At 42.1% G+C, this 14,674-nt stretch overlaps 1 protein-coding gene across 2 annotated transcripts in view; it reads left to right on the forward strand.

The window, feature by feature from the left end:
• The window catches only part of zdhhc21 (zinc finger DHHC-type palmitoyltransferase 21), a 145,217-nt gene that overhangs the window by 32,149 nt on the left and 98,394 nt on the right, over positions 1-14,674 (forward strand). For both annotated transcript variants that reach the window (XM_060845541.1, XM_060845551.1), the window contains exon 3: positions 2,489-2,587. In XM_060845541.1, the coding sequence (XP_060701524.1) occupies positions 2,489-2,587 (99 nt within the window). The remainder of the gene's footprint in view (positions 1-2,488; positions 2,588-14,674) is intronic.

Here is a 14,674-nt window from a genome sequence, read left to right on the forward strand (position 1 = left end):
CCACCGACTCCCACTGCTACCTAGAATACACCTCCTTCCACCTTACCTCCTATAAAAACACCATCCCTTAGTCCTAATGCCTCTGCCTCCGCTGCATCTCTTCCCAGGATGACCAATTCCACCTCAAAATCCCAGATGGCATCCTCCTTCCACAATCGCAACTTCCCTTGTCACGTGGTTGATGTTGCCCTCCAGTGCATCTCCTTCTCTTCACGCACCACCGCCTTTGAAACCCACCCCTCCCAACACAACAAGGACAGAACCCCCCCAGCCGCCGGTCCTCATCTTCCACCTCACCAACCTCCGCATACAACGCATCATCCATCACCACTTCCACCACCTCCAAACGGACTCCACCGCCAGAGATATATTTCCTTCCCAGCCCTATCGGCATTCCGAAAAGACCATTCCCTCCATGACTCCCTTGTCAGGATCACACCCCCACCAGCCCACACCCTACTCCTGGCACCTTTCCCTGCCACTGCAGGAAGTGCAAAACCTGTGCCCACATCACTCCCCTCACGTCTACCCAAGGCCCCAAGGGATCGTACACATCCATCAGGAATTCACCCGCACCTATACCAATATCATCTACAACATCTGTTGCACCCAGTGTGGTCTCCTCTCCATTGTGAAGACAGGGCACTGCTTGGGGATTGTTTCAGAGAATATCTCTGGGACATTTGCATCCACCAACCCCACCGCTCCGTGGCTGAACACTTCAATGCACCCTCCCACTCTGACATCGGCATGCAGGTTCTAGTCTGCCTCCACCACCGAGCTTCATATTCCATCTTGGGACCCTGCAACTACGTGGGATAATTGTGAATTTCAACAGCTTCCTCATTTCCCCTCCCTCCACATTATCCCAGTCCAAAGCCTCCAACTCAGCATGGCCCTCAGACCTGTCCATCACTACCCTCCTGACCTGTCACCTTCTCCCTCACCTTCATCCACCTATCGCTTTCCCTGCTACCTCCCCCACCCCCACCCCCTCCTATTTATCTCTCAGCCCTGATCTACAAGCTTCATTCCTGATGAAGGGCTTATGCCCGAAACATTGATTCTCCTGCTTCTTGGATGCTGCCTGACTGGCTGTGTTTTTCCAGCACCACCTTCTCAACATGGATCAAAACATGCCCGGCTCTTTGGCAGCCTTCCTGACTGTTCTGGAACCCATGTGTTCTCCCTATCCATCAAGCTTTGAAGATAGCTCAGAGTCTGAGATGGACATATTGGATGTTGCTGCCTCATTGCCTTTGCGGCCTGAAAAAGAGAATGAACTTTTTCCGAGATGCTCCAGGGTGTGAACTCATGGCGTTGGGGTGGGTTGAGGCAGGATGGCACCAGAGATTTGTGACTCTTTCTCCCAGTGGCCATGTGACATAGCGCACTTGCAACAGTTTAGTTGATTTAGCAGCAGAGATTTGAGGCATCAGAGAGGAAGAGCCCATCCAGATCAAGGGCTGAGCTGAAAGTGGGAGCAGTTCGACATAAGACGTTAAGATGAACTTTATTGTTTTAATTTTCTGGCTTTATATTCTGAGATTTGGTTTATTTTCTGTGTTTTAAGATGGTGTTGGACAGTATTTGTACTAAGTACACATGACAAAAAATCAAATTAAATAAAATCAAATTTCCTTGATTGGGGCTGTTAATCTGGTCTAATCAGGAAGCCGCAGTTGACAGATAAGGAGTGTCCTCCAGATGTGTAACAACATCTCTGAACAGGTGCTTGCAAGGCATTAAGACAGGAAAAAAGAAATAGAAAAAAAAACAGGCGATTGAATCTCCTCAGTTCTGACTCTGAGTTGGCTGGCCAGAGCCAGTGTACTGTGCACAAGTAAATAAACAGTGACTTAGTGATGGTAAGGAGAAAAGAACGAGTGTCATCAGAACTTATGCAGGTTGGCAAGTGGGCCTTGATTGGTGGAGGCAGAGAATGCAGCAATCAATGATGATTGACTGTTAATTGCAAAACTTTATTCTTTTACTTGCCATTGGTTTCCTGGCCACATGGTTGTTTTCCTGGTGTTGGGCATATTGAATAAAAAATTTTGCATATGGTATTTTTACTGAGTCCCTGCACTTACACACACTGCATGGGAGCTGTGGGGAAAAATAAGCACCATGGCTGTGCAGCAGTAGTGTGGAGATCACAAAAATGTATAAACAAGGGATTTAGAATATCTTCACTTCAGGGAGTAACAAAAGCAACATATAAGCAGTGGATTCAAAAAAAAGTTTAAAAGAAAGAACAGGAGTGTCAGAGATCAGAGTGTTTACTCTGAGAGCTGGCTCTGAGGGAGCTGGATCAGTGTCAAGGATATCCCATGTGTAAGTAAAAGGTGACTTGGTGACGGGAAACTGGTCTGTAGAGTTATTACAGTGAAATCTTAATGGTTAAGTTACAAGCTCAAAATGTCTAATATATAAAAATTCAAACAGTCGTCAAAACATTTTTGAAACAAGTAATCTTCTTTTTTAGTTTATTACATGGTGTCATTGTGCTGCATCACCTCATTAGTGAGAGCGTCCTTTGCTGACCCAGGGCAGTTACCACAAGACCCGGACATACCGTATTCAGGTAGGACATGGAATGTAGTTCCACATTATCCTGTCCAGTGACCTAGTCAACTTGCGCACATTTTACACAATGTATTGTAATCTAGGTGGAACATTGCTTTGAACTCACTGTTGTATATTCATGTGTAGCTTATACTACATGCATCTTCCTCCACTGTCCCCACCCTTTCCCCAAGTCCTTATGTCAGAAAAATGCCTTGAAATAATTGTCTTTGCCTTGCAGTTTTATTCCTTCATGATTTGATACTTGAGTAGGAGTGTGGAACAGTCTGACATGTGTGTATTGTGTAAATAGTGCACTGTGATGTGATTATGATGCTGGAGATTCTGTGGTTACAGGCTAAATGTAGAGATTGAAGTGACTTTATTTTCATCTTATGTGCTTTATCTCAAAAACTAAAATAATATTGACATTTTAAGCAGAATTTGTGAATGATATTAGAAAAGGTAATGTCAAAATGAGTGATCCAATTTTAGAAAGATTAGGAAAAGAGCATTTGATCATCTTCCCTCACCTTATTAATCTTTCATCATGTTCACATTCTGAGAATAATACAGCTTTTTAATAGAAAAGTTAATCTACTTAATTAGCTTGGTTACGGTTCTGTTCAGAAATATGCCACTTGAGGTTGGGAAATAGCAAAAAAGTGTGATCAGCTAATCTTGTGGACTTATAATGTTGAATTTTATTTCCTGTAGTTTTTTTTTGTTCTCAGTCCTTGTCTAATAGCCTGCTTTAATTGACATTGTTAATGTTGAATCTTATTTTTATTTCCCAACTGGATCTTTCTGAGGCATATCATAAGCTGGGTACTGTTAAAATATTAGGAATCTGAAATGCAGCAACAATAGGCAGGAAAGGAAAGCCCGAGAATGTAAAGCAAGAAATGGAAATGGAGAAATTAAATATCCTTTTGTTTGATGAAGGTGACTTTAAGTGATGAAGTGAGAATGAAAAGAATTTGTTCACACAATGTACTGTTTTCACTTTGGAATTTTCTGACCTGTTGTGTTATGTCTCGAGATCAGTGTATCGTTTAGAGACCTGCTCGTGGTATCATCACCGTGTCAAAGAGATTTAGAGCAGAGAGGTAGGCCCTTTGGCCTAGAAAGTCTGCACCAATCAAAAAGAAAACCACTTAGCCTTTTTGTTTTCCACCACTAGGCACATAACCTCGTTTGCATTGGCATTGCAAATGCACATCATCTTCAATATTATGTAGGTTTATGCCTCTGACAAACTTATAGGCAGAGAGTTCCAGATTCCTGATGAAGGGCTTATGCCCGAAACGTCGAATTTCCTATTCCTTGGATGCTGCCTAACCTGCTGTGCTTTAACCAGCAACACATTTTCAACTGTGATCTCCAGCATCTGCAGACCTCACTTTTTACCCAGAGAGTTCCAGATTCCCACCACCCTTCTGTGTGAAAAAGGTTTTCCTCTTATCTCTTCTAAACTTTCTGTCCTGACCTTAAATCTATGCCCCTGGTCATTGATTCCTCCACCAAGGGAAACGTTTCTTCCCATCTACCCTATCTAATTTTATACATCTCAACCATGTCCCCCTTAGACTTCCATGCTTCACTGAAAACAACACTAGTTTATCCAACCTCTCTCTTTATAACTAGAACTCTCCTGGTATATCTTCTCTGCACCCTCGCTATTGCAATCACATACCTCCTAAATTTTGAATTCTAGAAGTGCTTACAATATTTTAGTTGTAGTCCAACCAACTTTCTATACAAAATCATCTCCTTGCTCTTAAACTCTATGTTTCAGCTAATAAAGATAGGTGAGTCTGAACCACATAGTTCACCCAATTAGTCCCAAAGCCATTCAATTAAACATGGAAAGGTGAGCCACCAAAGCCCGGCCTGTCAGCCAAAAATTGGAGATTCCTGGCATGACCAGTGGTGAATGGGGTTGGTGGAGGTTGGGGGAGAGAGATTGAGTAAAAGAACTAGGAGAAGATAAATGTCGATCTACTATATGGCACCTTCATGTGCCTCTTCAAGTGCAATTTAATTTTGTCCCTTATGATTTCTTCCAATAGTTTCCTCGTTACTGAGGTTAGACTGACTAAGTTGTAGTTTTTTGGCTTATCTCTTGCTCCCTTCTTAAATAATGACACCATAATAGCTGTCCTCCAGTCATCTGAAATTTCTTCTGGAGGAGGAATTACAGTTATTGACAATGCTCCTATTATATCTTTCTCTTGCCTCACTCAACATTTCATTTTGCCCTGGAGAGTTATTTACTTTTAAGCCTGCCAGACCACTCAAAACCTCCACTGTACATGCTGACTTATTTCAATATATGGCAGAAGTCTTAGCAGTACTGATACATAGAGCAATCTGGGCATGCAGGTCCACATATCACTGAAGGTGCAGAGCAGGTAGATAAGATTGTAAAAAAGGCTGTCATTGGAACAGACATTGAATATAAGAATAGACAAGTTATACTGCAGTTTTACAGAACTTTAGTTAGGCTATACTTGGAATATTGCATACAGTTCTGGTCAGAGCACTGCTAAAAGGATGTGGATGCTTTGGAAAGGGTACTAGGATGTTGCCCATCCTTGTTCTTTTTCATAACGTTCTTGAACGTAATACAAGTCTGATTGCTGTCTGCAAAATAGTCCTCTGCTGATACTTCAATCTCTTGCATGGCTTCATGACCTAAAATTAAGTTCAGGGACACCTCTCTCATGGTGTCTTCCACATATACCTTAAAAGTCTCATGGATGCATTTCAAGAATTCACTCCCTGTCAACATTTCACACAATGAAGAGACCAGTTAAATTTGAGAAGTTGAAATCCCCTTTTATTTTACAAATCTCTGAAATTTGCCGACATGTCTGCTTTTCTATTTCTCTCAGACTGTTTGTGGCCTATAGTGTAGTAGGAATCATGATGATGTAGAGTGCCATCTGCTTAGAAGTAAAAGTTAGCCTCATGTTTACAGATGCTTTCCCCTGCAGGCAGTATATATTGGATAAGGAAGTCAAGGCTGGATCTTTGGGTATTACAGAAGTAACTGTCCAGTGACAGGAAGGGAGGCCATTAGAAAATATGCAATTGCTATGACCAGAGAGTTAAGTGTGGAACAAAAATTTGACAAAGTCAGTCAAATTGATCATCCAGAGAGCACTTTGGGCTTAGTGACTATAACTCTGTAAGGTCATCATTGACAAGGTCAAGAGTTGCCCTCAGGTGAGTATACTTAATTTGGCAAGGGCTAATTATATACAAATTGGACAGGAACTGGAGAATGTTGATTGGGAGCAGTTATTTGAGGGCAAATCTATGTCTGTCATGTGGGAGGCTTTCAGGACCAGTTGATTAAAGTGCAGGACATGCGTGTCCCTGTAAAACTGAAGAATAGGAGTGGCAGGATTCAGAAACCAAGGGAAATTGTTATCTTAGTCAAAAGGAGAAAGGAAGCATACAATTGGTCTCGGCAGCTACAAACTGACAAAGACCTTGAGGAGTGTGGAAAAATGAGAATGGAACTTAAATGTGGAATTAGGAAGGCTAAAAGGAGCCATGAAATGTCTCCAGCAAACAGTCAAGGAGAATCCCAAGGCTTTTTATGCATATATTAGAAGAAAGCTGGTACCAAGGAAAAGAGTAGAGTCATAGAGTCCGACAGCACAGAGACAGGCCTTTTGGCCCAAACCGGTCCTTCCTAACCAAAATGTCCGTCCACACTAACCCCAGTTCCCTGCACTTCACCCATATCCTTCTAATTCTTTCCTATTCATGTATTCATCCAAATGCCTTTTAAATGTTGTTAATGTACCTGCCTCAACCAATTCCACTGGTAGCTCATTCCATATGTGCACCATCCTCTGTGTAAAAAAAGTTGCCCCTCGGGTTCCCTTTTATTCTTTCCCCTTAAACTGATCTCCTCTCATCCTCGATTGCCCAACCCTGGGAAAAAGACTGAGTGCATTCACCTTATCCATGCCTCGAATGGTATTGTACACCTCTATCTGAGGTTCCACCTCAGTCTCCTGTGCTCTAAAGAAAAAAGTCCTAGCTTGTCCAATCTCTCCCTTTAATTCAGACCATTGAGTCTAGACACCAGCCTTGTAAATTTGTTCTTCACTTTAATAACAATGCAGTTGAAAAACACCCTTCCCACAACAAGGTGACCAAAACTGAATACAATTCTCCAAGTGCGTTCTCACCAACGTCTTGTACAAATGTACATAACTTCCCAACTTCTATACTCATGGTCTGCCTGATAAAGGTCAGTGTGCCAAAAGCCTTCTTATCTGCCTGTGACTCCACTTTCAGAGCAGCATGTGCCTGAACCCTAAAATCCCTCTGTTCCACTACACTACTTAAGGCTCTACCATTTGCAATGAAACTCCAACCTTGATTTGACTTTCCAAAATGCAAGTTCTCACACTTTCTATATTAAACTCCATTTGCCATTTCTTGGTCCACTCCCCCAGCTGATCAAGATCCTGCTGGAATTTCTGATAATCTTCTTCACTGTTCACGATACCGCCTATTTTAGTCTCATCTGCAAACTTAGTACAATGCCTTGTACATTTGCATCCAACTCATTGATATAGATAACAAACAGAAATGGGCTCAGCACCAACCCCTGAGGCACTCCACTAGTCGCAGGCCTCCAGTTCGACAATGATCCTTCCACTATTATTTTCTGCTTCCTACCATCAAGCCAATTTTGTATCCAGTTTGCCAGCTTACCCTGGATTCTGTGCGATCTAATCTTCCTAGAGCAGCCTACCATGTGAAACCTTATCAAAGGCTTTACTGAAATCCATATAGCCTACGTCTACCACCCTGCCCTTGTTGACCTTCCCGGTCACTTCATCAAAGAATTCAGACAAATCCCCGCTCGCAAAGCTATGCTGATTACTCCTAATCAAACCCTGTCTTTCCAAATGCAAGTGTATCTTATCCCTCAGAATCCTCTCAAGTAACTTACTCACCGCAGTTGTTAAGCTTACTGTTGTGTAGTTCCCAGACTTTTCCTTGTAGCCCTTCTTGAATATTGGCATAACATTCACTACCCTCCAGTCTTCCAGGACCTCACTTGCAAAAAGGGGTTTTATTTAATTGTCTTGAAATATTCTTTTTCCTATGATATACTTAAAGAACTGTTAGCCGAGCTGGGAGTTTTTGTTGCAAACGTTTCGTCCCCTTTCTAGGTGACATCCTCAGTGCTTGGGAGCCTCCTGTGAAGCACTTCTGTGCTGATTCCTCCAGCATTTATAGTGGTTTGAATCTGCCGCTTCCGGTTGTCAGTTGCTGTCCGCTGCAGTGGCCGGTATATAGGGTCTAGGTCGATGTGTCTGTTGATAGAATTTGTACATAGACCTAGATAGAATAGACCTAGTATTTCATCTCTGACTACTGCTGTGATACACACCTTTATCAAAAATGCAGCCCCCCCCTTCCTTCCATCACCTCCGTCCCACCAAAAGCACCTGCACCCTGGCATGTTAAGCTGCCAGTCCTGTCCCTGCCTTAGCTACATTTCTGTAATGGCTATAATATCCCAGTCCCACATATTCATCCATGCGCTGGGTTCATTCTGTCAACCCTTTTGCATTGAAATAAATGCAATTTAATCCCAATTTAGGCCCACTTAAGGACAAAGGAGAGAAGTTATACTTAAAGCCACAGAAAGTGGAAGAGACCCTTAATGATACTTTGTATCAGAGAAGAACATGACTGACTTTGAGATCAGGGAGAGTGTGTGAATACTCTAGAGAATGTTAACACATTGAAGGAGGAGATTTTAGATATTTTAAACTGCATTAAGGTAGACAAGTCCTCAGGGCCAAATGGGACCTATCCCGTGTTACTGCAAGAGGCAAGGGAGGAAATAACTGGGACATGAACAGATGTCTTCACATCCTCTTTGTCCATAGGTGAGGTTCCAGAGGGCTGGAGATTAGCCAATGTTGTTTAACAAAGGAGACAGGGATAATCTAGGAAATTATAAACCGTTGAACTTGCTCTCTATGATGGTGAAACTCTTGGAGAAAATACTGAGGGACAAGATATTTGCACATTTGGAAGGAAATGGATTATTTACTGACAGGCAGCTTGGTTTTGTATGGGGAAAGTCATGTCTCATCAACCTGATTGAATTTTGTGACGAAGTAACAAAGATAATGGAGGGAAGGCCTGTGGACGTAGTTTATGTGGATTTTCGTAAGGCATATGATAAGGTCCCACATGGTAGATTGGTACAAAAAACTAAAATTACATGGGATTTGAGCTGGGTTGGCTAGATGGATACAAAACTGCCTTGGTCATAGAAAACAGAGGGTAGTGGTGGCAGGGTGTTTTTCAGAATGGAGATAGTACCTAGTGGTGTGCCACAAGAGTCATTCTGAGGTCATCTGTTGTTTGTAGTTTATATAAATGATCTGGATGAAAGTGTAGGTGGCCTGATTAGTAAGTTTACAGATGACATGACAGTGCCGTGATTGTAAAAGAGTACAACAGGATATAGATAGATTGGAGTCTTGGGCAGAGTAAAAGGCAGGTAGAGTTTAATTCATACAAGTGCAAGGTGGTGCTTTGTGGAGGATTAAATTTAGGTGTGAGTTAAACTGTAAATGACAGAGCCTTTAGGAACATTACAGACGGATATGGACATGCAGGTCCCCAGTTCACTAAAAATGCCAACACAGGTAGCCAAGGTAATTAAGAAGGCACATGGTATGCTTGCCTTTGGCTGGGGTATGGAGTACAAGAGTTGGCAAATCATTCTGCAGCTATATAAAATACTTGTTAGATTGTATTTGAAGTATTGTGTCATTTTGGTTGCTATACTACCAAAAGGACATGAAACTTTGGAGAGGTTGACCAGGATGTTGCCTAGTCTGAAGGGCATTGGCTATGAGGAAAGGTTAAAAAGACTTGGATTGTATTCACTGGAATGTTAGCAGCTGAGAGGAGATCTGATAGAGATTTACAAAATTATATTAGACATAGATAAGATAAATAATCAGATGTTTTTTTCCCAGTGTTGACGTTTCAATTACAAGGGGGCACTGGTTCAAGGTGAGGGGGAAAGTTTAAGGGAGATATGTGAGGGAAGATTTTCACACAGAGAAAGGGAGGAGCTGGAACACACCCCAGAACTGGTGGTGGAAGCAGACATGTTGGTGATATTTAAGAGGCATCTGGATGGTTACGTGAATAGGAAGGGAATAGAGGGATATGGACTGAATAAGGGCGGAAGATTTGTTTTTTCATTTAGTTATGACATGATGATTAGCAGAGGAATGAAAGGCCAAAGGGCCTATTCCTGTGCTGCGCTTCTCTTTTGTTCTTTTGATCTGAATAATGGACAGAAAACTTGAGGATAATGGTGTTGTCTTTCAGTTCAGAAGCTTCAAAAGGATACCTTATAACATTCACTTTCAGTAGATGTCAATTGACTTTGATTAGATAATTTTGTGGTACATAGACTTTTCCAATATAATTTCAGTTAACTTTTCCTAACACTGCCCATTAAAATTATATGTCAATTTTTTCAGCTGTGTAATGATTCTGCTTTCATTCAGTTATTTACCCTAGCTTCGGTCACCAAGAATGTGGAAAATCAAGTGCTTTTAGAAGAATTCTGTTTTGTATAGATCACTGATACCTTACAACTATTATAAATTCGTTGAAGACAGCCGCAAACTCTGGTGGAGCTAATTAGAGATTCACTTTGGGTGTGTCATGCTTCAGAATCTTGTAATTTGTCACAACCAACTAAAATAACTTGATCCTGGCAACAGAATTTCCTCCTTCAGATCAACTGCAAAATATTCAACTTGCCATAACAACAGTATATACTAAAAAAGGCCACACAAAAGAATGTAAATTTTTAGGGAGGCCAAGTTGAGGACAGTGGATAGGAGAAAGTGAGGATTGCGGACGCTGGAGATCAGAGTTGAAAAGTGTGACACTGGAAAAGCACAGCAGGTCAGGCAGCATCTGAGGAGCAGGAGAATTGACTTTTCAGCCATAAGTCCTACATCAGGAATGTGTGGGTTGAGGGGAGAGGGGAAAGAGGCTGAGAGATAAATAGGAGAGGGTGTAGTGCTGGGGAAAGATAGCTGGGAAGGCAATAGGAAAATGCAGGTGGGGGGTGATGGTGATAGGTCAGAGTGGAGGGTAGAGCAGATAGGTGGGAAGGATGGACAGGTAGGACAGTTCAAGAGGGTGGTGCTGATTTGGAGGGTTGGATCTGGAATGAGGTGAGGGGAGATGAGGAAACTGGTGAAATCGACATTGATGCCATGTGGTTGGATAGTTGAGGACAGTGTTCTCTCTAAGCTGTGGGGTCACATGGCCAGGCAGCCACCCAGAGGTTCTGGGCACGCTGAACGATGTGCCAACGCATTGACTTCCATTTCCAGAAAATGCTGATGGACAGGCTTCAGAGGTCCATGCCACGGAAAAGTTACTTAGCAGAGACATTGCATGAAGATAAAAAGGTCTTATACTACATTGTGCCTCAATCACTTGAAAGTACAGAGAAGAATCGGTGCTAGGACCATAAATGTTTAGGATGTCTGTATACTAATGATTTGGAGGATGGAAACAAATGTACTGTAGCCAAATTTGCAGAGAAACACAAACAATTAGTGAAAAGACAAGTTGCAAGAGGGATGCAGATAGTTTATAGAGAGAAATTCATAGTTTAAAACAGTGGGCAAAAAGTTGGCAAGTGGAGGATAATGGGTGTAAATATGAAGTAGCTCATCAGTATAGTATGTAAATGAAGAAAAACTGCTGAAAACTTCAACATAAAGAGACTTGGGAGTACTTGTGCAAAACAAAACACAGAAAGCTAACACATAAGTACAACAGATAATCAGAAATGCCAATGGAATGTTGGGACTGAAATCAAGGGGTTTGTGCTAAGAGTTGGGAAATCTTACTGCAACTGTAAAAGCTGCTGGTGAGACCAAATCCAGAGTTTGTGAGCAGTTTTTGGTCCCCTCTAATGAAAGATATCGTTTTATTAGAGGCTTATCAGAGAACGTTCACTAGAATGATCCCCATTGTGGAGGGATTGTCTTCTGAACAAAGATTAAACAGGTCGAGATTTTACTGATTGGAGATTAGAACAATGAGAGGTCATTGCATTAAGAAACATAGGTTTCTTAAAGGACTTGTCAAGGTAAATGCTGAAAAAAATGTTTTCCCTCAAGTGAGAGTCTGGGACCAGAGGACATAGTCTCAGAATAAAGGAGTGCCAATTTAAGACGGTGATAAGGAGGAATTGTGAAGAGATTGTGAGTATTTGGAACTCTTGCCAGAGAGAGCTTGTGGGAGCAGAGTCATTCGTATATTTAAAGCTGTGATAGATTGTTGGTTAGTAGGGGAATCAAGGGTAATGGGGAAAGGGCTGGAAAGTGGATGTGAAGAATGTCAGGTTAAGCATCCCTGCTGGTAAGTTCACACCACAGACGATTTCTGCTGCCTCCCCATGGCAATACCAATCAGAAACAGAAACAGAAGTTACTAGAAAAGCTCAGCGGTTCTGGCAGCATCTATGAAGAGAAATCAGAGTTAATGTTTCAGGTCCTCAGAATTGATGGGTAGCTTGGAAAATGTCACTTTATATGCAGAAGATAGGGTAGGGAGAGAGGGTAAGGAGTAAACGACAGGTGGCAATAGAGCCCAAAGAGAGAAGAACAGTTGGATTGACAAAGGAGTGGATAACACCTGACTAGTAGAATGAATAGCTGTTAATGAAGACTGTTAGTGGCTAACAATAGGTGGTCTGTAATGGCAGATTGACAATACACCCTGGTGTGTGGAATGGGGGGGGCAAGGACATCGGGGAAATTAGGCCCTAATATTATTGAACTCGATATTGAGTCTGGAGGGCTGCAGGGTCCCTAATTAGAAAATGTTCTTCCAGCTTGCGCTGAGTTTTGCTGGAACACTGCAGCAAGCCTGAGACAGATGTTGGCCAGAGAACATGTTGGCATGTAAAAGTAGCAAGCATCTGGAAGCTCAACGTCTTTTTTGCAGGCAGAATGTGGATGTTCTGTGAAATAGTCACCCAGTCTATGCTTCATTTCCCCAAAGTAGAGGAGAACACATCCTGCGCAGCGAATGCAGTAGACCGGATTGTGAGAAGTGCAGGTAAAGTGCTGCTTCACCTAGAAGGTATACTTGAGCCCTAAGAGACTGAAGAGGAAGGTGTTACACCTTCAGTAGTTGCAGGGGAAGGTGCTCTGGGGCACTGTTGGGAGTGAAGGAAAAGTGGACCAGGGTGTTGCAAAGGGAACAGTCATGGCAGAAGGCAGACAAGACAGGGAAGGGAATATGTGTCTGGAATCAGAGTCAGTTTGCCTAAGTTGAAAGCTAGTTAAGATTGACAGTTATCAGTCCTTGCTGCATTTTGATTCAAATCATAGTCCAGTCAATCAGCACATCTTCTCATGCTGTATAATTTTTTGCCTCAGTTTTCTTACTTGTCAGTCCTGATGAGTGCAATATGAAAACTTTTGACATGATATTCCTGTTTAGCAATGTTTACAATCTGCACTACCAAACAATTGAAAAATACTTCAAGGAAACCAATGAAAGGCTAGCAAATTAGCTAATTTGAGATCCTTCACACTCTTAACATGTAAAAAGGATTTGACTAGAAAAGCCAACTTCTCAGTATTGCAGATAAGGGTAGCATAGTGGCACTGTGGTTAGCAATGTTGTCTCACACTGTCAGGGACCAGGGTTTCACTCCAGTCTTTGATGACTGTCTGTGTGGAGTTTGCATGTTCTCTTCATGTTTGCACGAGATTCTGTTAGGTGCCCTGATTTCTTCCCACAGTCCAGACATGTGCAGGTCAAGTAGATTGGCCCATGCTAAATTGCCCCATAGTGTCCAGGGGTGTGCCCGCTGCATGGCATAGCCATGGTAAATGTGGGGTTATAGGGATAGGGTGGGATTCTGTTCAGAGGGTTGATGCCGACTCAATGGGCTGGAAGGCCTCTTTCTTCATTGTAGGGATTCTGTGATTCTGTGGCTACAAACAGCTGAAGGCATGAATAAAGTGTTTAACAACCTGACTATTTAATCAGTTGCCCTTTAGTTAGTTAAGAGAAAGGTAGCAGGGTAGATGCAATGAAATAGCTACAAAAGAATGTCCACCAGACAAACAGATTGATATGTCAGAAGTGTGGATGACTACATGAGTATATAACCAAAAGGAAGTGTCCTGTGTATGAACCGAATGCAAAGTTTGTGAAAAGACCAATTACTGGGAAATGGTATGCAAAATAATGTGGATGTGTGAAACGTTAGAAAAACCAAAACATCCCTGGCAGATGATAATGAGCAGTGTGGCTTGATAGCTACTGTGACCAAGGCTGGGATCTGAGAATTGGAACAGAAATGTACTCATGGATGCAGACAGTAGGGATAATGTATCAGATTGATATTTCCAATTTGCCTTTAACAAGGTGGTAGATGCAATTCAGACATGGTGACAGTGGAGGAAGCTCTGTCACGAGAAGCTTCAAATTTGTTAAGGAGGAAGTATTGGATCGATAGTTTGGTGTTTAAAGTTGACAAGAGAATCAATGTTCCAGGATAATCTTTCATCAGGATTGGGGAGGGGGAAGAAGGCTGAGAAATAAATAGGGGAAGGCAGGGTGGGCCAAGGTGAAAGGTAGGTAAGATGGCAATAGGTGGGCAAAGGTAAGAAGTGATTTTGAAACGTTCATGGTGGCCCTACTCAAGAAAGTTTGTAGGGTTAAGCCCAGAATTAGAGAGTCGTCAATTTAACTTCAGTGGTGGGGAAGCTTCAAGAAACAATTATTTGGGAAAGAATTAGTAGTCCCATGGAAGAATGTGGATTGATTAGGAAGAGTCAACATGGATTTCAAAAGGGGTAACAAAGTGTTGATGAAGGTCATGCTGTTGATGTGGTATACATATATTTCTAGAAGATGTTCAACATAGACTTGCAGGGAAAGTTATAGATCATGGACTATAAGGGACAAGAGCAACATGCTATTTAAGTAGCTGAATGATTGGAATCAGACAGTAATTGTCAATGGATAGTTTTTGGGGTGA

This window comes from Hemiscyllium ocellatum, chromosome 2, assembly GCF_020745735.1.
Source record: "Hemiscyllium ocellatum isolate sHemOce1 chromosome 2, sHemOce1.pat.X.cur, whole genome shotgun sequence".
Taxonomy (NCBI): domain Eukaryota; kingdom Metazoa; phylum Chordata; class Chondrichthyes; order Orectolobiformes; family Hemiscylliidae; genus Hemiscyllium; species Hemiscyllium ocellatum.